At 38.9% G+C, this 20,440-nt stretch overlaps 1 protein-coding gene across 1 annotated transcript in view; it reads left to right on the top strand.

The window, feature by feature from the left end:
* The window catches only part of UVRAG (UV radiation resistance associated), a 64,423-nt gene that overhangs the window by 16,977 nt on the left and 27,006 nt on the right, over positions 1-20,440 (top strand). The window contains exons 4-8 of the mRNA XM_072398628.1: positions 1,099-1,260; positions 4,740-4,814; positions 5,323-5,408; positions 18,085-18,190; positions 19,124-19,250. Of these exons, the coding sequence (XP_072254729.1) occupies positions 1,099-1,260; positions 4,740-4,814; positions 5,323-5,408; positions 18,085-18,190; positions 19,124-19,250 (556 nt within the window). The remainder of the gene's footprint in view (positions 1-1,098; positions 1,261-4,739; positions 4,815-5,322; positions 5,409-18,084; positions 18,191-19,123; positions 19,251-20,440) is intronic.

The following is a 20,440-nucleotide window of genomic DNA, read 5'->3' as shown; positions in this document are numbered from 1 at the left end:
ATGTATGTATGTAGACTTTATATGGAATGTATCATTAGGTAAATATTACAGAGGACTGCTGCATCCCCAGCTCCTGTCCTCCAATGTCAGTGTTCTCCCCAGACCTTTTGAGCTGGGCCCACCACCCGGCACTTTTCAGCAACCACTCTGCTGTTTTTGGATGGTTACTTGATGAATTAAGTCACAATACAGGGCGCTTGCCACCCTCCTACAACTTCTTCCCACCCAGCTTAAAAAAATGCCTAGGTCGAGCACTGAATGTAAACACTTGGTGTGCTATATTTTTCATGCATGCTCGCTTTAAGTAGATCGATCTCTAGAGCAAAGAGAAGCTGGGTCTACTTTCAAGCAGGTGCTTTTGCAGTGGATTACTGCTCGATTATTTACATAGGACGCAGGGGGCCATAGTATTTATATTGTATATAATATATAGTGCAAAAGTGCCATTTGCATTCTACAGGTGGGGGATGAATATCTGTATGGCTCAGTGGTTAGCACTCTGGCCTTTGTATCACTAGGTCCCAGGTTCAGGTTCAGCCTGGACATATCTGCATGGAGTCTCATTGTGTTTGCGTGGGTCCCCTCCGGGTACTACGGCTTCCTCCTACATTCCAAAAAACATGCAATTAGGTAATTGTTTTTCCCCCAAATTGACCTTAGACTGTATTATTAACATATAAGACTATGGTAGAGACATTGCATTGTGAGCCCCTTTGAGGGACAGCTAGTGACATGACTATGGACTTTGTAAACCGCTGTGTAATATGTTGGCGCTATCTAAATACTGTGTAATAAATACTATACAGGTCAAGTTCCATGAGTGTCTCCATTTTCTACTTACAAACCATTCAGAGTGGTATTAGCTGTGTATTTGTAGATAGCAGGAAGGACCTGATCAAAGCCCTAAGAAGGGGAAAAGGAGACTTCTTTCCTAGGTACACACAGAAGAATTGTGAAGCATGCCAGCAGTTTAGGAAAGTAAAAGCATGAAGAGTTTCTTCTTTGTTTTAATGTTTGGGGATATAATTGGCCTGTAATATCCATAACATGTGTTCTTACATGGATATGGTTGATAATGCTTTTTTCTTTTCTTTATAGAATCCTACATGGAGAAGTCTTGACTTTGGCTTGATGCCTGATAGACTAGACACATCTGTGTCCTGTTTTGTGGTTCGGATATGGGGTGGAAAAAATGATGATTACCGGCTTCTTATTGAATGGAAAGTTAACCTTGATGGGCTGAAATATTTGGGACCACAGGTTAGTATAGTGTCTTAGCCCCTATGTAATAAAACGGAATGAGTTATTTTTACTCCTTTCACATTTGCTGTCTCATAAAAATTCATGAAGATAAGTGTCACCTTAGTGTGAATTTGTTAAAAATAACTGTTTAGGTTTGCTATTTACTTTGCAAAGGGTTTTTATTTTCTCATCTCCTGGACATCCCATTAACATTCTTAACCTAGCAATATTAAGTTAGAACTATGCTGTCGTCTTTTTGAATTGCATTTTGGCGGTAAAATAATCTTAAACATTTTTACATTAATACATGAATAAGTAAATTTCGCAGCGTCATGCTTTTCATGTTTTTTATTTTATTTTTATTTTGTGTTCAAATAAAGGAAAAAAAAAACAAATAACATAAAACACAAACTTCACTTTTGTGGGTTTTGTTCATGCTCGATTAACAGTGAATTTATCAGGAACTAGAAGAGGAAGAAACTATAAATATCTCCTCTGCATTACAATACCTTTCCTTTGTTTTATGTGTACACTAAAAGCCATGCATGTTTAACTTTCTGTACAATCCTGGCATCTTTAAGGGCAAATGTGTGTTAAGTAACTCCCAACTATGGGCCTGATTTGTTTTAAAGCTCTCCAAGACTGGAGAGGATACACTTTCATCAGTGAACCTGTGTGATCCAGCAAACGGGGAATGGATCATGTCCAAGATTTCAAATTTCCATTCGAGGTTTGCTGGATCACCCAGGTTCCATAATGAAAGTGTATCCTCTCCAGCCTTGGAGAGCTTTAATAAATCAGGTCCAAATTTGAGAGTGACGTCATTCTGGCCTGGGGAATAGAGAACATAAAAGACCCTGGGGGAAAAAGAGCATTTCTGAGATCCAGTAATGATGTTGGATGAGAAGGCCTGATTTGCCTTTGGAATTATAAATCATCTTGAAGTTGCTCAGTAGGGTTGAAGTCAAGGCTTTGGGATGGTAAAATTCGTCACACTTTGTCTTTGAAATTTTGTGCCGCGCTTACCCTGTATTCTTTGCCTGTGTACAAATCCAGCATCCTAACAACATGATGGTATATCTGCACAGAGCCCTGTCCTCAACCTAGCTAACTTTAAATTGTGTGCTGAATTGGAGTGACATAGAGTGCTGCTGGATAGTTGTAGTCACAAATCACAAGAAACAAATAAAGAATGAAGAAAAGTAGGGTATTGTAAATGCAGCAGTGTATTAAACATCAAAAAAAGACAAAAACATATACATTGTTACATCACATATGTATATATGTTTCCTAAATTCAATAGTACCCCCTTAGCAACCTGCTATGGGTTTTTTTTTGGGGGGGGAGCTAGACATAGACTCCTGATTGAATGAGGTGGGCGAAAATAAGTAAATGATGAAGTGGATGTCGTGTTCTGACGCGTTTCGCCTATATTGGCTTCTTCAGAGGACTAATAGACATCAGAATATAAAGTTGAAGGTAGGTGGGTGGGTAAAGGGACTATTTAGAGGAGAAATGGTCAAAAATGATTGGCAAGGCACATCAGTTCTAGTGCTTAGTGAAAAGGGTAGGATTTCCAAAGGGACTGAGGCTCCTGATGGTGGTGCTGGTGGTTAGAATGCAGCAATGCATCCTAAAGCCATTTCACAAATCACAGGAACCACTTCATGTTAGCAACAACCTGCTCCATATTAGTTATGGTTAGATGTTCATAATACTTTGATTATTACTTCAGATTTTTACACTGTACAGGTAGTCCCTGGGTTACATACAAGATAGGGACTGTAGGTTCGTTCTTAAGTTGAATTTGTATGTAAGTCAGAACAGGTACATATTTTAATAAATGCAGTTAGGACAGATGTTTGTCTCATATTATTATTAGGCAGTGTCAGTTATTGTATAAAATCCTCACTGTGAGTTAATCACAAACAAAGCAAAAAAAAATACTTTATGGAGCCTAGACATTCATTGACTTCTGAAGCAAGCTGTGCTTTGATATGCAAAAAGAAACAACTGCAGAGTTTGTCTTGGTCTTTAAAGTGTTACAAGCCCTGTTCCTATCTGAGTTGTCCTAGGAACTACTTTTAGCTACATTTTGCTGAATTGGTTTGTATAGTCCCGTTCCAGGCACACTCACTTTTTTTTGCCTATGGCTTCTGTGTAACCATGGATTACCACGGGGAGTGTGGCTCACTCTCTTCACAATTGGCTCTCTGTGTAGATACTAAAGTCAGGAAGTAATGGACAATAAAAGATAACACAAAGTAAGTGTGTCACGTTGTGTCTGTTCTTGTGATAGTTAATTACTGTGGGGAAAAAAGGGAAGTATCAATAAAATCTGGAATCAAACATTACATCACTGTTTTCTATTTCTTATAGTTAGAAAATAGATGTATAATGGTGTTACCCAAAGACTGCCAATTATAAGAGCTTGGTCAGAGCAGACATATGAGATCTGCCATTTCTGACTTGTTTTTGAAGATACAGAAAGGAAGAATGTATCCGGTTTCATACTTCCTGTCCGTATGCTTTTTTTTTTTGTCTATTGTGTCATGTAAGCATGTGTAGGTTTATATACATCATTGTTTACTTGTGTCCTTAGTTTGGCTTTGAAGGTAGCAATATGTTTTATCCTGCAGGAAATTTCTCATTTGAGTAAATTGGGCAAATCATTCTTCATGCCACTTGTGACATTCAGATCAGATTTGGTGTAATATTGCATTTGGTTTAGACTTTGCTATTATTAAACAGGATTTATATAACTCCAACATATTACGCAGCGCTGTAAAATAAATAGGGGTTGTAAATGACAGACAGAGGCACAGGAGAGAGAGGGACCCTGCCCCGAAGAGCTTACATTCTAGGAGATGGGGAAGTAACACACAATAGGAGGGAAGATATGTAGTGAGGGTTTGAGACAGAACACAGGTAGGTGAGGTTGAAGCGTTGGGTTTTGAGTATTCTTTTAAATGAGCAGAAAGTAGGAGCAAGCCGAATAGGACAAGGAAGACCATTCCAGAGGTTTGGGGACGCTCTAGAAGTCTTGGAGCCATGCGTTTGATGAGGTTATGAGTGAGGAAGTCATTAAAAGGTCAGTGGAGGAGCGGAGAGAGCGGCTGGGGGGTATTTTTCTAGGTAAGTGGGACAAAAACTGTGGAGAGATTTGAAGGCAAAGCACAGGAACTTTAATTTGATTCTGAGTGTTTGCCATCATCAGTGCAAAGCATTCAGTCCACTATCATAAGGGAGGATTTGGAAACTAATAAGAACATTTAACCCAAGTGATTATAGTGAGGAGGTATAAAAGGGGAAAAAAGCCCTCTTTTTAAACAGTGTGTAGAATAGTAAATCCTTCTTAGAAGATTAGAACAGCTGCTTTATGCTGTATGTTTGCAAAAAATAGATGTAATGTGAATTTTTTACTAAGTAAAATAAGATCTGATGCTTTTTATAACAGTCTACAAAGTTTTCAATGTGCTGATTTTTATTTTTTCTAGATTCGTGCATGCAACCCCAATGAAATAATTTTTGGCCTGAATGACGGTTATTATGGAGCATCATTTGAGAGCAAGGTAAGGTTTCATTCTGCAGCACAGTGATTATGCTTTACTGCTAAATTCAGTACAAACCCATAATTTAGACTGATCAAAGACTAACTGATAAGAAAAATTACTCCTTGTCAGTTCTTGACCTATTGGTATGCAAGTTTAAAGTTCAGGACTTGTATATTATGATAGCAGAATGATACTTGGAGCTACCTCTGATTCCTGGTTCCTTATAGACACACACAGACACATTCCCTGCCCACACTGTCTAACTCAAAACTTTTTATCATGTAGGAACCTTTGCAATAATTTTCAGGTCTTGAACCCCTGCCAGTGTTTGAAATGCCCATTTAATGATACATTAAACCTAGTGGTCAATGGGGTGAATGCCTCTTGTTGGCCGGCAGAAGGAATCCCACCTTTACAGACACCCACATATATCATTGGTGTCAGAATAGTAATCTTTATTTATAGTAACTTTATAGTATATAGTATAGTAAGCAGCTGATCAATTAACTGTTTAATTTGTCTGCAGAGTAGCACCGAGTCACGCAGGAACAGCCACCTTCAAGTGGAGCAGAACGCTGTGCGCAACTCCTATGGAGTGTTTTCACTGCTCAGGTATGGGCTGTAAAATGTTGTTGTACAGTATTTATATAGTTCGAACATATTACACAGCTCTATACAATAAAAAGTTATGCTTGTTTCTGACATTATTAATAAACAGGATTTATATAGCGCTGACATATTGTGCAGCTCTGTACAAATCCATAGTCATCTCACTAGCTGTCCATCAAGGAGGCTCACAATCTAATGTCCGTACCATAGTCATATGTCATTACCACAGTCTAAGGTCAATTTTTGAAGGAAGCCAATAAACCTAATTGCATGTTTTTGGAACGTGAGAGGAAACGGAGTACCCGGAGGAACCCACCCAAGCATGGGGATAACATACAAACATAGATATCTATGCTTAAGCAAGTAGAAAAAAAAGCACCTAGCAGGCTTTACATGGAGAAAGCTGTTTATTTTAGTCCTTTTCACATCCTCTTCCTCATTTTGTACTTCCTGTGAGAAGTCTTATATTTGTCATAATAAATTTACAGATCACTTTTTGTTCCTTTTTTTTTTTTTTTTTTTATAACTTTAAACAGCTTTTACTTTGTTTGCTTTTCATGGGCAGGGATAATGTCTGCTCACAAAAACTGTAGATTGTACATCTATTTTAGGCCTTGTTACAGTGACTGCATAATGCAGTTCTCTTCCACGGTTCCTTACTTACCCCGTTCTGCTGCAGTTTAATAATTTGTTTGCATTTCCTCACCACAAATCCTTCTCTTCTGTAGTGTGCAGGCCCAGGTGGCAGAGAAGGACACATGGTGGTGGAATATAAACAAATGGCAGAACCTGCAGCTTTGGCTCTGGGTAAGGCTATGTACACACATCGGATGAATATTGTTTGAGACAAAACGGTCATGTTGGTCTCAGACCTGAATCTGACATATATACAGGTGTCAAACTCTGGCCTGGGGGCCTCCAATGTCCTTTTCTTTTGGCCCCCAAATGAATCCTAAATATGAACTGCAGCTGGCCCGCCCCTGCATTGAAATAGCGCCTCTACTACAATTCCTGGCACCACTCTCACGTCTATAGACCAGCGGGCTGTCTTCCTATGTTTGGCCCCCCCATTGGACTGTTTTTTTTTAGACACAAGTAATGCCGGGAATTTTATTAGTGGCCCTATTTCAATGAAGGAGGAGTTTCAGTGGCGGGCCACTCGTAAGATTTAGCTCTGCGTTGGCTGCGTCTGGCATTTCCAGCACTCACCCTCAGCTGTACTTTTCCTTGCTGTACTGGCATGGACTTGAATGGTTGGATTTTCATAGAAGAATATTGTTAAAATTATTGTTAGCCTGTGTAAAAAGGTTACCATTGAAATTTAACTCAGAATGCTACAAAGAGGCATAAGATTTTTTTCTTAAATTAATAAAAAAAAACAAAATTATGCCTTTTTATTTCTATATGAAAAGGATTTATATCTAATTAGAAGGTAAAAAATCCTCATTTTTTTCAAAATATTAGGGGTACTTGAGTTTGACACCCCTGCCCTACATCATTTGTTCATGAATCTGTTCATGGCACATGGTGTGTAAAGATTAGATATGTGTAGGGGAGATTATAATGTCACATTGTAGATAATATATATTTTTTAACCTAGAATTACTGCCAGGAGCACCACATCCTATTAAAAAAAAAAAAAGAAAAGAAAATGTAAACGTTAGGCGTAGGTGTTCCAAATGTACTGAAAAATAGAATTTGGTTTTAAAATACTACTACAACGTGGGTGGGCCTATTTAGAAGTGTTTCTAGGCTGATTGGTAAAAAGTGAATTGCTATCAAGCAAAAAAAGAAAAAAGCCCTCTTCACCTCTGGACTCTAAATGTAAAACTTGAAGTCTATAAGAGGATTGCAAATAACCTTTATGAAGCATGGTCCAAATTGTCACCAAATTTACCTGCCCCAGAGGCATTCACTCTTTGAATCGTGAAAGCTTCTTTGATGTTGTTAATAAATATTAAGGCTCTATATGTAAATTAAAGGGAATTGACAGGGGAATAATTTATATATTGAAGCCCTTTATGTGCACGTCAAGCCAGGAAAATTTTGTTTTGGTTTTGAATATAGTCAGAAAGTATTAGAACCCTGATCTAGTTTTTACTTCCTTGTGTCTACATTAAATTAGCCCTTAATTCCATTCCTGGTGAACATGGTTTTATCAGACAGGAAATGAAGGAAAAACAGCGATACCAATATATAAATATGACTTGCTTTTTGGAATTGAAAAAATTATAGCTATATGACTTTGATATAATGATAACCTAGGCTACAAATAACATTCTCTATTAAGCCGGATGGACACCATAAAACAGCCATCAAAGGCTCGCTGATTGATCATTAATGAGTGTATACGTGAGGATCCTTGACATCGGTCATTTTGACCCCCCTGGTAGTATTTACAACTCAAACCTGTTTAGTATTGCTGCAGTCCTTCGGGGGGACTGAGACATCTGATCACAATCTCGTATTGTGTAGTAAACCAACCTGGTTAAGCCTGGGACAATGATAATCCTTCTGATCTTCTGCAAGACTTCAGTAATGATGGCCCAACAATGTAATTTGCTGTGGACTTCAAGCAGAGAAACCCCTTGCTTGTTTGCTTTGAGTGAGATTGAGAATGTCGCTGTGTTTTAGATCTAGACTCCTATGTTCTCTTTACCTTCTTCCCTTTCTTATAAATACTATTTAGCTATATCATAATATATAAATAAGCCTATTACTTATTATACAAACCAGTGGTCATTCATTGAATCCAAGGCACTGCTCAACTACACAGCCTCCAACCTTAACCTGTTCTGCTAAAAAATAAAACAAAAATTGGAAAATTTATCTTTTTCCTGCTTGTTTATAATGTTTCTTCAGCCCTAATGGCAGAAAAACGCCAATGGGTCTTAACCTTTTTCCAGGTGAACGTACACTTGAATTGCCGGTTATATTGTGCACATAGAATCTCATCCAGCCCTTTTTTGTTTAAGCCATCTACATAGTTGGCTCGTTGGGAAGAATAATCCACTTTTTATGTTTGTACTACACAAATTCCCTCCTATATGAAAGGATAAACATTTTTCCTCTGTGTTTAGTAAATGACTATATATATATATATATATATATATATATATATATATATATATATATATATATATATATATATATTATCATATGTGGTTATATTCATGTATTTTGCTCCTGTATGTTTTATCTTGTAGCAGTGTGTTTTCCTTCTCTAAAATGAAAATATTTTAACAAGTGCTCCAGAAGTTATAAGAGCAGTCTTCAAATTCCACCCCCTCCCCCCATTACAAGATTGTTCAATAATGAAGGTAATATAGTGAATATGCCAGTCATAGTGGACTTGGAGAACTCGGATTGTGTTTCCCTTTCTGTCCTGCAGCTACCATTAAATCCAAGTTAAAATTTAAAATTCCAGAACATGTCAGTAGGATGTATATTGTATTTTATTACATACCACTCATAAGAGATTGGGGGCTGACCAATGATCTGCATGTGATGTCAGTTTTAGCAGGTAAAATAAAAATATATTTTTAAATTATTAAAAAATACTGGAACTGTTAATTAATAAATAAAAATAATTACTTTGTCATATCCCTTGGGTAACCCTTAAAGTGAAACTATCAGAAGGAAAAAACGCCTTTACAGGTGGAAAGCTTTTCCTCCCTCTGCAATCCTGGTCCAGTAAGTCCAGCTCTGTCCTGTCTTCCTTTCTGTTACAACGCAGACTGGACACTGGGCGCTGCCATCTTCTTGCTTTTCTTTCTTTTTCTTCTTTGTACGTCACCCAGTCTTGCACCTTCCAGGTCTTTGCACCTTCCATAAAGTATTGCACCTTCTGATAACAAAAAAGTGCCAATCTCCCTGCACATGCGTGAGAGAGCAGAAGGAGCAGACCACAGCCTCCTGGGATATGTGAAGTATGTATCCCAAGAGGTTCTGGGTTTCCCATTCAGTCTTTATAAAGTATTATGATAGGTCCACATTATTCAGTTCTAATGAACTCCATACCTCACTATTTATCTTACAGTACAATATTACTTTGCCCCAGAGTCTTAGGAGTCTTTTAGTTGACAGCCCGTCCCAGTGCAGTTTAAAAACATCCTGAAGGATATGAAGTCTTCCAGGTATTTATGTAATAGGAGTACATATGGGTATGTCCTATTTGTATTTCCAGTCATCTGATGGAGCTTTAGGCTTTTTAATATTTATTGGACTGAACATATTTACAGAGAAAGGAGTTGAGACTTCTCATCCACCCATTGCCTGCTGTTTGGTTCAATATTGACGGTGACATAGAGACAGACTGCAAACTAATGGCTGTCATTGGTACCCCATGTGTATGTCTAAATTAAAGATTTACTATTATACCTATGAAAGTACAAACACAAAACAATGTGGGTTTCTCCATTGAAATGAAGTTGCAATTTAGGATCAATGATTCCATCACCAAAGCCAAACTGTGGATGGGACCTAGCAGAACCTCGCTGTACAGGGGAGAACACAGTAGTGACCGGTCTATGTAAGACTACATACACACGTCATATGATTCTCGTCCGATAATCCCCTTAGGGTTCATAACGGATGAGAATCTGGCGTATGTACAGTGCTCGTCATCCATCCTGGCGGATCCACAAACGAGGATGAAGGGGAGAGAGTGCAGCGGGGTGCCGCTCCGTCGTTCTCCCCCTCCCCTCTCCAATAGAGCAGAACGGTGCTGTATGTACAGTGCTCGTTCATGCATCATTCAGTCTTTTGTCATTGTAAAGGATCCTAAGAGATCATTGCGAACGACAATTGTTGCACCTGTGTACGCAGCCTTACAGGTAACTCCTGCACAGACCAGGATTTTTTTATGCTGTATTATACAAATCTAGAAGACATAAACAAGAGTGTTTCAAGTAACAATACACATAGCTCTTGTCTGTAGACAGTAGTTGTTTATCCCAGATTTGAGGTTTACCTTTCACAAGTTCTGTAGTCCATTCTGTCTGTAAACAGCACTCTGTGTTTTTTTTGTCATGCAAATGAAAAGAATGGTATAAGCCAAGCAAGTGCTTTCCGTACAGTTAATGTTTGTGCTTCAGTGTCGTTTACCAGATAATATTCCCCACGCATCTTCACACAAGCCCCCATTTGAAATAATGTGTATTAATAATATTTAATGACAGGCCTGAGCACCAACAATCTCAAATATGCATTGCCTGTTATTATAGCTAGCTGGGTGCTTCCTAGCCACCCTCAGTTTGTGGCCTGGAAAGGTGATGTAATGCCTGGTCCATCCATTCATTCTGGAACACTTTTTTTTTTTTTCCCTACCTTGGGGCATTTCTCCCCTACAAGTTACAGCAATGTGTAAGGTGGTGAAGGTTAGGTCTGGTGGGATAATCAGACCTTGGATTGAAGTGTAAGCTTTCTAATAGAAGCGATTGTATCACCAGCCCTACATGGAGTCCTTTCATTTAGTTATTTAGCTTCCAGCCCAAAATGGTTGCATACTATGCAAAGTTAAAAATAGAAGAATCAGTTTTATCCCCCCAGCAATAAGATCTTCATTGTACGGGGTGATCTGAGTCCCCTGCCAGAGGCGTCAGCGATTCCACAACAGTATAAGTGAATGTAAACATGGATCGGATGCCTTTCTTATTAGAAATGGCATCTCGGCTATAATTAGTAAATTCATCTGCGGAGCGACTAATCCAAGGAACTAATCTGTCTGCCACGGACAGCGTCATTGAAGATTTTCTTTCCCTTACCCAGAGAAAAAACTGGCAGCTGTGTCCCGGGTTAACAGTAATAAAATTAGATTAGAATAAACTTGATGGACTTTGGCCCTTTTCAACCTGTTGCTGCTGTGAAGATTGAGATCTTAAAACCTGGTTGTAATGATGGGAGTTGGGTTTTTTGCAGCTTTAAAAAACCCCAGGTTTGAATCTCGGCCAGAACATTAACTGCATGGAGTTTGCAGGTTCTCCCCATGTTTGTGTGGGTTTCCTCCCACATTCCTAGAATATGCAGTTAGGTTAATTGGCTTCCCCCCCAAAATTGACCTTAGACTGTATTGAAGATTAACATACATAAAGATATTTACAAATGACTGAAGTAGGGACATTAGATTGTGAGCCCCATTGAGGGACAGCTAGTCACATGACTATGGTATTTTGTTTTGTTCTTTTAGTCCTTGCCGACGCCTTCTGATAAATCATCCAAATTGGCAAGTCTAGCTAGGAGCAAGCTGGGTAGTATGAAGACCATTCCAAAGAGTGGGGACAGCTCTAGAAAAGGCTTGGATCTGTGCGTGTGATGAGGTTATGAGTGAGGAAGTCAATAGTGAGTCATTGGAGAAGCGAAGAGAGCGGCTATGGGAGTATTTTTCTATCTGGTCAGAAGGGTAAGTTGGATAAGAACCATAAAGGGATTTTTGAAGGTAAAGCACAGGAGCTTTAATTTGATTCTAAGGTGAAATGGAAGCCAATGAAGAGAATTGCAAATAGAGGCACTATGAGTGGTGTTTGTTTAGAATGGTCTTACTAGTTGTACCTAGCTGGATGCCACACATGGTCAACTTTTTCATATTTCACCACCGTGATCAGGCAGGTAAGACTGAAAACTGCAGAAGGTACATTACCTGTCTTTCTGCAATAACCCCCTGCCTGATCCTTAATTTTGTAAAGTTGGACTTTCATTTTTCATTTTATTATGTCTGTGGCAGTTGCTAATATGCCCACAAGGTGGCAGTGCAGTAACGTGAAAAGTCTTGTTTTACATACAAAATGTTTCTGCATTCGTTGCATCTGACTTTATAAAAATACTTTCTACATATATTGTACAGCTGTAACATTCCAGTTATTCAAGAACAAAAAAAGGTAAAAGTACACACCTCCATTAATCATCTAAGATTAAATGGGACCATCATATCATTTATCATAGTATTTAGAAAGAAGGAACAACCTTGTAAAATCTAGCTTTCCCATTGATTGACTATGGTCATTACTCCCACAATAAAAATACCAGAAATCGTTAAAAATTGCTACAATGTAGATCATATAAAAAATAGCCATGATCTGGTCACATGTTGATAAATGAACATCCAACTTTTATTTAATAAGAGACTCTTAAGAGCGCTTCATCTAGACTGTCATTCAAAAACGATCTGTATTAAATTTAAACTCCCGCTTGATACATTTGACAAGACAAATCCCCGGCCTCTCCAAACACTTAGACTTTAAGTAGGGGCGGTATTGAAAGCTTTAGTCTAGGAATGCAGTGCCAATCTTATCGGTTTTCCCGGCATTCCTTGAAAGGAATTGAGAAAGATAAATAGAGAGCACTTAATGCGCTAATTTGTAGACAGTTACCCAAAAATCTCTTGTCTTGGCTCACTTTTCCTTGACATTATTTATGTTTTTACTGTCTGAAGACGGTGGCAGATTATAGTGAACGACTGCTGTTTGAAGTGGGCCGTCTATTTCATTGTAAATATTTCATATTCGAGTCATCGCAACTCCGTGCAATGTGAAAGAAAAATAGTCGGTTTGACGTGAGTTAAAGTTTGCACTTCAGACTAAACTGTCAATTAGGGGACACAACTAGATGGAGTGGCTGTAAATTTCCTCCTGACATCCATCTTCTGCAACTCGCCACCCCACTTGCCTAATATCAATGGTTTTTGTGTGTGTGTGTGTGTGTGTGTGTATGTATGTATGTATGTGTGATATAATACATATATATATTTTTATATATATATATATATATATATATATATATTATTTTATTGAGCAGTATTTATATAGCACTAACATAGTTTGCAGGGTTGTACATTAAATACGAGATGCAAATGACAGACAGATACAGACAGTGACACAGGAGGATGAGGACCCTGCCCCCAAGAGCTTACAATCTAGGAGATATATAAATAGAGAGATAGCACTGGGATTGCATTGTAAAAAGGTAATATATATGTACAGATATATCTGTAAAGATGATCTTACAATTCTATCCCAGGAACCTTTTAAAGCAACCCCAGTACTATTGCCTAAAATGTTTATTAGGCTTTAGAAGTAGAACCTGATACTTAAGAATTATTTGGAATTCTTGAAGTATGAGGTTCCATTGGTTACTGTTTCTCATAGGCATTGAATGTTTTTCTTTTTGCAATGTGATAATTTCTCCAGTTTTTGTTAATTGTTGCAACCAATATTTGTTTCTTTTTGGAGAGCACAAAATCTGTGTATCAAAACAAAATCAATGCTGAAATATTCCAATTCTACTCACTAGCCTCTGTTCCCTCGCATGGTGCGGCCATCTCCTTCTTTCCTCCTGTAAAGGATTTGTTACCATCTTGATTGGCCCATTTAATTTAGTGGCCCATTTTAGCCGGGTGCACCACTCAGAAAAACAGTTGGGTGCTTACTGGAAAGTTGCGTCACTGTGACAACCACCGAGCTTGAAAAAAATTCTGAGGAGAATACTGTCATTTTATTATCTGAATACAATATTTTTGTGGTGAATGGAACAACAAGAATCTGTCAGATTTTTGGTACTGTGCTCTTTTGCTTTAATGATTGTCCCTCTTAATTGGGCCTGGTCACTATTGTCTCTAAGAAAAAAAAAAAAAAGAAAATGATAGGAAAGTGATATTTTACATTTATTATTTATTTTAATCCTTTACATTTAAATCTCAGTCCCCACACAGCCCAATTCCCTTTTCTTGAAATAAATCAAGTAAAGGAATAATTTAACACTGCAATATACTTCTATGATATTGTCTTCTGCAGACTCTGCAATTGTTATGTTTTAGTTCACTTTCTGGTAAATAATTGCTTAATCTAACACACATTCCATGTTGGCTAAATAGACCTGTCCCCAGGTGAAATGTAATCATCATGGCCTGGGTTCACAGCATAGCACAGTGGCTCAGTGGTCAGCACTCTGGCCTTTGCAGCGCTGGGTCCCAAGTTCAAATCTCGGCCAGGACACTATCTGCATGGAGTTTGCCGGTCCTCTCTGTGTTTGCATGGGTTTCACTCTGGTTTCCTCCAGCATTCCAAAAACATGCAGTTAGGTTTATTGGCTTCCCCCCCCCAAATTAGACCTTATTAAAAAGACATATGACTATGGTAGGGACATTAGACCTTGAGCTCCTTTGAGAGACAGCTAGTGACATGTCCATGGCCTTTGTACAGCGCTGCGTAATATGTTGGCACTATATAAATACTATGTAATAATAACCACACATAAAAAGTAAAGTTTTGCTTTAGGCTGGTCACAGGTTAATGTAGAAATACAAGTTGCATATTCTCATGAAATCCCTGTTCTGTACAAGTTGAAATGTGCCCAGCCTCTCTCCTCCATGTGGAGTTGTTTTCCCTCCTTCGCCTCATCACGAAATAAGGAGAAAGTGTTTTAGAATGTTGTTTCTGCCACACATTGCTGCATATTAATTGTTATTCTAAAGCACAAAATGTGCTGTTTTTACCGCAGCCCCTGCAATAACATCTCTCCGTCTCACACATTTAGCAGAACAGGAACCTCTACGTGTTGCGTCTGCACGAGTGAAGCGGTTTCCGCCGTCATCTAAGCATAGCTGCCGCAGGCTAGTCTCTGCGACCCGGGACTGCTGTTTTCCTGAACACAGGAAGATTTGCAGCGTTCCTTCCTGATTGAATACCTGTCACGGAGGCAATCATTATTAATACCCTGAGATCTTTTCGCTAAGCCCCTGGACCTCGGAAGAGATTCCCTCCATTCACCAAGCAGTTTCTTGATGGTTCATTGCAATCCGATATGGATGGCTGGAGTTGCTGGAACCATATGTTTAGACTTGTCATGTACGAGGATCGGTTTGGAGGTTTCCAGAGCTGAAGGTTTAATTGTTACGTTTTCTCCGCTGTTTTTACGTTGCTCTGATTGTGTCAAAAGTTTGGAGATTTTGTTAAGGGTGGCTGAACGTCTGTGACCTTTCCTCGTACTAGTTTCAGCAAGAGGTCTGCCAATTGCAGCATCTGCTGAATGTTTATTTTTATTTAATTTCTGATATAAGAAGGCTGAAAGCAATCAAAAACCTACCCCCCCAAAAAAAAAATACATGGCTGTGACAGATTTTGTCCTTCTCTGTTTAGTCTAAATGACCAGATGACCTTGGTGTCTCCTAAGAGCCCTTTCCCCAGAACCAACAAGTATGAGCAGTGAACGAGTATGGGAGTATGAGCGGCAGTATTGTGTGCACACATACGAAAGGGACAAATACAGGTGGGGAGTAGGCAGAGTTTGTAATCTACCAGGCAGGACTGACAACGTTTGTTAGAATCTTGGAGCAAAGAAAGGCATTGGGCCTTATTTATTAAAGCTGTCCAAGGCTGGGGAGGATACACTTTCATCAGTGAAGCTGGGTGATCCAGCAATCCTGGAATGGATTTCTTAAAATAATTTTCTATTTGTTAGAAGTTTTTTTTTCAATCCAGGACCAGATCTATTCCAGATTTTTTGTATCACCCAGCTTCACTGATAAAAATGTTTCCTCTGCAGCCTTAGAGAGCTTTAATAAAGCAGGCCCATTGTGTTGTCAGTCTAAACAGGAAGGACATAGGATTTCTTATTGGTTATCCCGAATTTCTCTGTGCTTGCAGGGGTTTTTCTTTTTTAATGACGGTGAGACTTCTATATGTTGAATATATTTTTATTTTTTCTTCCCCTTCCATCTCTCTGCATCGTTTTGGTTACAAATCAACACATTTTATATCAATCCACATACAAAATGCTTAGAAATTTGCCGTCTGTAATCTTTCCATAGATATAAATGTTTAATGTTTCTTCTTCCGTACTGTCAGAATCCTTTTGCGCTTTCTTTTAAGTACTGCTGAAAGCACAAGGTGTCACAGCTTGCTTTTTGTCACTTTGCTAATATGCCAGTTACTTTTACACCTGAAATTGTGATTGTTTTCTGTCTAGACAGCGTTCCTAAAAACGCTAACAAACCCAGCTCAGATAATGGGCCCCGGGCTGGGCCTACTGGTTATTAAGATCATTTTAGTGTCTGGGTGGTTTTAAAGGGAATTCCAGCTTGTTTTGTGACAGAACGGCAACTGTGTAATATTTGGTGCTGTTGAATAAATAAAGCGTGGACGAGATTTGAGATGAATGATACAGCGATCACCTGCAGACATGAAACCTGCATTAATCTGTCCCGGTGACTACCATTAAAGAGGAACATTCATTTCAATGACCTGTGAAAAGCCTCGGCTTCCCTCTTTTTCCTGGGGCTCGCCATTCTGCCCAACTCCACCACCTTCCCCATCTCGCACTGGGCACTGAGATCAAGCCTCTGATAATGCATGTGCAGAAGGGGCAGCCCACAGCCTTCTGGGAACATAAGTTTTCAGGAATGATTATTATTACACACTATTTATATAGCGCTGACATGTTACGCAGTGCTGTACAAAGTCCATAGTCCTGTCACTAGGTGTCCCTCAAAGGAGCTCATAATCTAATGTCCCTACCATAGTCATATGTCATTACCACAGTCCAAGGTCAATTTTGGGGGAAGCCAGTTAACCTAACTGCATGTTTTTCGAATGTGGGAGGAAACTGGAGTTACCCCGGAGGAAACCCACACAAACACAGGGAGAACCTGCAAACTCCATGCAGATAGTGTCCTGGCTTAGGTTGGAACCTGGGACCCGGGACCCAGCCCTACCAAGGTCAGAGTGCTAACCACTGAGGCACCGTGCATGGGTTTACCATTCAATCTTTATCGCTGCTACATATTGATGATTGGTGCACTATAAAATGAGGGGAAATCACGTATTAAAAACTCAACATCCCTGTGACCAGAGCAGGAATAGAGCAGACATCTCTAGTGGGGATGCTTTATCCAGTGACGGCTGTCTAAGAGAGTATTTCCTTCAATTATGTAAGATTTTGTCATACTTTCTGTTGTGTTCATTATAGGACGTGATGGGAAGTCTTTGAGACACTAAAACTAAATAAACTAATAACTAAATAAAACTAATTTTGTTTTTTTGCCAATACTTTAGGGGTGTTCACAGATATAATAAACCTAGAGCGAGTTCTATAGTTCCCTGGTAGAGACCGATCAGATTGCATAGTACACACAGGACTAGTTTTCTTGCATGATTTTGGGAGATTTGTTGCACCTATTGAGATATAAGATTACATTTTCCTGGTATGTTTAACTACTGTACAAAATATTGGTTTGTTGTGTGTGTGTGTGTGTTTTTTTTTTTTCATTTATAGCAGACTGGACAAATCACGGAATCCAGGTATCAAGTTCAATAATGTAGGCTTTCAAATTGTACACAGCGCACATTTCCTGGGTCTCACATCACATTTCCTGGCTCCTGTGTTCTGGGTTGTGCAACCCTGCACGGTGTGACATTTTCTTGTTGCTTGATTCAATCTTCATGTAGGGATTCTTAGTCCAAAATTTTGGCAATTGCTATTGCATGATGAACTTTTCATAAGCTTTAAACCTGAAACACTTAAAAACACAAAGTTTATGTACAGCGTGGCGTAATATGTTGGCGCTATATACATGCTTTTATTAATAATAGTAATAATAATAATAATAATATGATCTAATAATGTTAAATCAATGTAGGTTGGAGAGTGTTTACTTCCTCTTTTATATTTTATACCAATCTTCTTGCAGGCTTCATCGAGCCCAGTGTGCAATCAAGCAAACCCAAGTGACAGTTCAAAAAATTGGTAAGGAAATCGAAGAGAAGTTACGCCTTTCTTCATCTAGCAACAAGCTGGTGAGTGTTAGACAACCCTTTTATGTAAACTAAAAATTATGTTTGATTTTTTAAGTATAACACATGGACTGCGCTGCAGGATTGACAGTTTTTTGGTTTACTTGCTCTTTAAGTGCTCAGAATATGCCAATTAATAATAATACACCAATTACTAGATTAACAAACTTCCTGGGGTGAAAAAGTGTGGAATGGAAGTGGCTACAAGGAGCCCTCAGTAAAACAGCCTGCATTTTATGCATGAGCCCTAAAATTTAAGGGGCATGCCGCTGTGATATACTCTCTTATGAATGGGGAACTAAATAAACTCTCATGGTAGTGCAGTGTTCTCCTAAGTCCCTTTTAGCTGGGTGCACCCCCTGGTTTTTTTCTGTAATTACCCCAAGGTTTTTGGGTGGCTACTTAAATGTTATGTCACAATACAGGAGAAGTGGACAGCTGAACCATAATACAAAGACGATAGAAACATAGGGCACACTAAAGGAAGTAGGCATTTAAAATCTGGAATAAATTTTAGGGAGTGGTAGGAAGCTGACCGAATTATATTGGATTCCCATGGCAACAACAACTGGGAACACTAAATTTGTCATATGTTGCTGCCACTACTACTTCTTCAAACCCAGCTTAAAGAAAAAATCTGGGGGAATGCTGATACTGGATTCTAAACACCTATGCAGTCTCTTAGATTGCAAGCTCTTCTGGACAGGGCCCTATCCTCCTCCTGTGTCACTGTCTGTATCTGTCTGTCACGTACAACCCCTTTAATGTACACCGCCGGGTAATATGTTGGCTCTATATAAATACTGTATTAAAATAATAGTAGTAATTAAAAATATTGTTTAAAGCAGTTTTCAGGCATGCAAAGGAAAGGTTAAAAAAAAAAACTAATCAAAATAGGTTTGCATCTTTTTACACTAAATGTTTTATCTTCCTCAGAAGAAAGAAAGCGAGTGTCTACGCCTGAAGATTCTGGTCCTTCAGGATGAACTGGAGAGGCAGAAGAAAGCTTTGGGACGGGAAGTGGAGCTACTGCATAAAGAACGCAATGCACTGAATGTTAGATGTGAGTAGATAAGGGGTGGTTTCTGTTTTTTTGTAAAGCATATTTTTTTTTATTTTGGGATAGACTCATCATTTCTGCAATCCTATAATTGGTCAGTGAGGCCACTAAGTCACACTAAGTTAAAAGTAGGGAGGGTCATTTCAGGCAGCAAGTGAAAGCATTCACTGAGACTCCAGTAATATCCATTGATAATGACTACTGACAGGTCTCTAAACAGTTGCCAGAGGAGGGAAACAGAGGAGTGTTTGGCAGGGGGCAGACATCTGACTCAATTGGTGTTACATGCTGAGGATATTGGCAGAGGGGAGTTTGGACCAGCTAGTTATTGACGAGGTCAGTATAATGGCTCCTTTCTAAGGACTTGACAGTCCTTTAAGGACTTTAAAGAGTTGATTCACTGCAAAATTTGCACATCTTTAAACACCTGTATACAGAACCATTAGAAGGGCAGTAGGAGTGTGTTTTCCAAACTTTCCTGCTAGCATTATCTATCCCATTCTGTCCTCCAAGGCTGCTTTGGTTTTATCACTGTTTTGAGGAGTTTTTGCCTTCTCTCTTGTGGTCTTTCTTCAGCTGGTCTTTTTCTTTCTGCACTGTATTTGAGTGTGAATGCTTTCCTTTCTTATAAAACAGGTAAAGACTAAAATATCTAATAATAAGGACTAATAGAATCAGCAGCTGAGATGTAGAAAACACAAATCCACAAAATGAAGGAAGTAAGAATAGGAAGATACATGCACTGTAGCTCCTCAGGTTCAAATTTCTCTTCAGCAAGGAGAACCATAAACAGCACAGTGACCTTGTCTAGTCTGGTGAGACTAGCAGATCTGAAATCACACTGAACACCCAGTCCAGGAAGTTTACTGGTATTTCTGCAGAAGAACAAAACAATATATTTCAGGGTACTGCTTGGATGCAATATTCATTTCTAGCTGCTCCCTAGACATGGCACTTTTCTTTCAGCACCTCTTTAATACCCAAGTCCAGTCCTTCAACCTGTTTTACCACTGCAAACCTCAGCATTACCTCCCAGCTTCACGGGAATGGGATGTGCTGCCACCTTCCTTCAGCAGCTGGAGGACAAAGGGCTGCAACATGCCCTCCTTACCGTGGTGCTAAATGTATCAACCATTTCACATCCTATTTTCTTTCCTTTCTCAAATGTGACATAAGCTAAAGCTTATTACTTT

Source organism: Pyxicephalus adspersus, chromosome 1 (assembly GCF_032062135.1).
Source record: "Pyxicephalus adspersus chromosome 1, UCB_Pads_2.0, whole genome shotgun sequence".
Classification (NCBI taxonomy): Eukaryota; Metazoa; Chordata; class Amphibia; order Anura; family Pyxicephalidae; genus Pyxicephalus; species Pyxicephalus adspersus.
The sequence above is the reverse complement of the archived record's forward strand: the minus strand, read 5'-3'. Positions and strand labels throughout refer to the sequence as shown.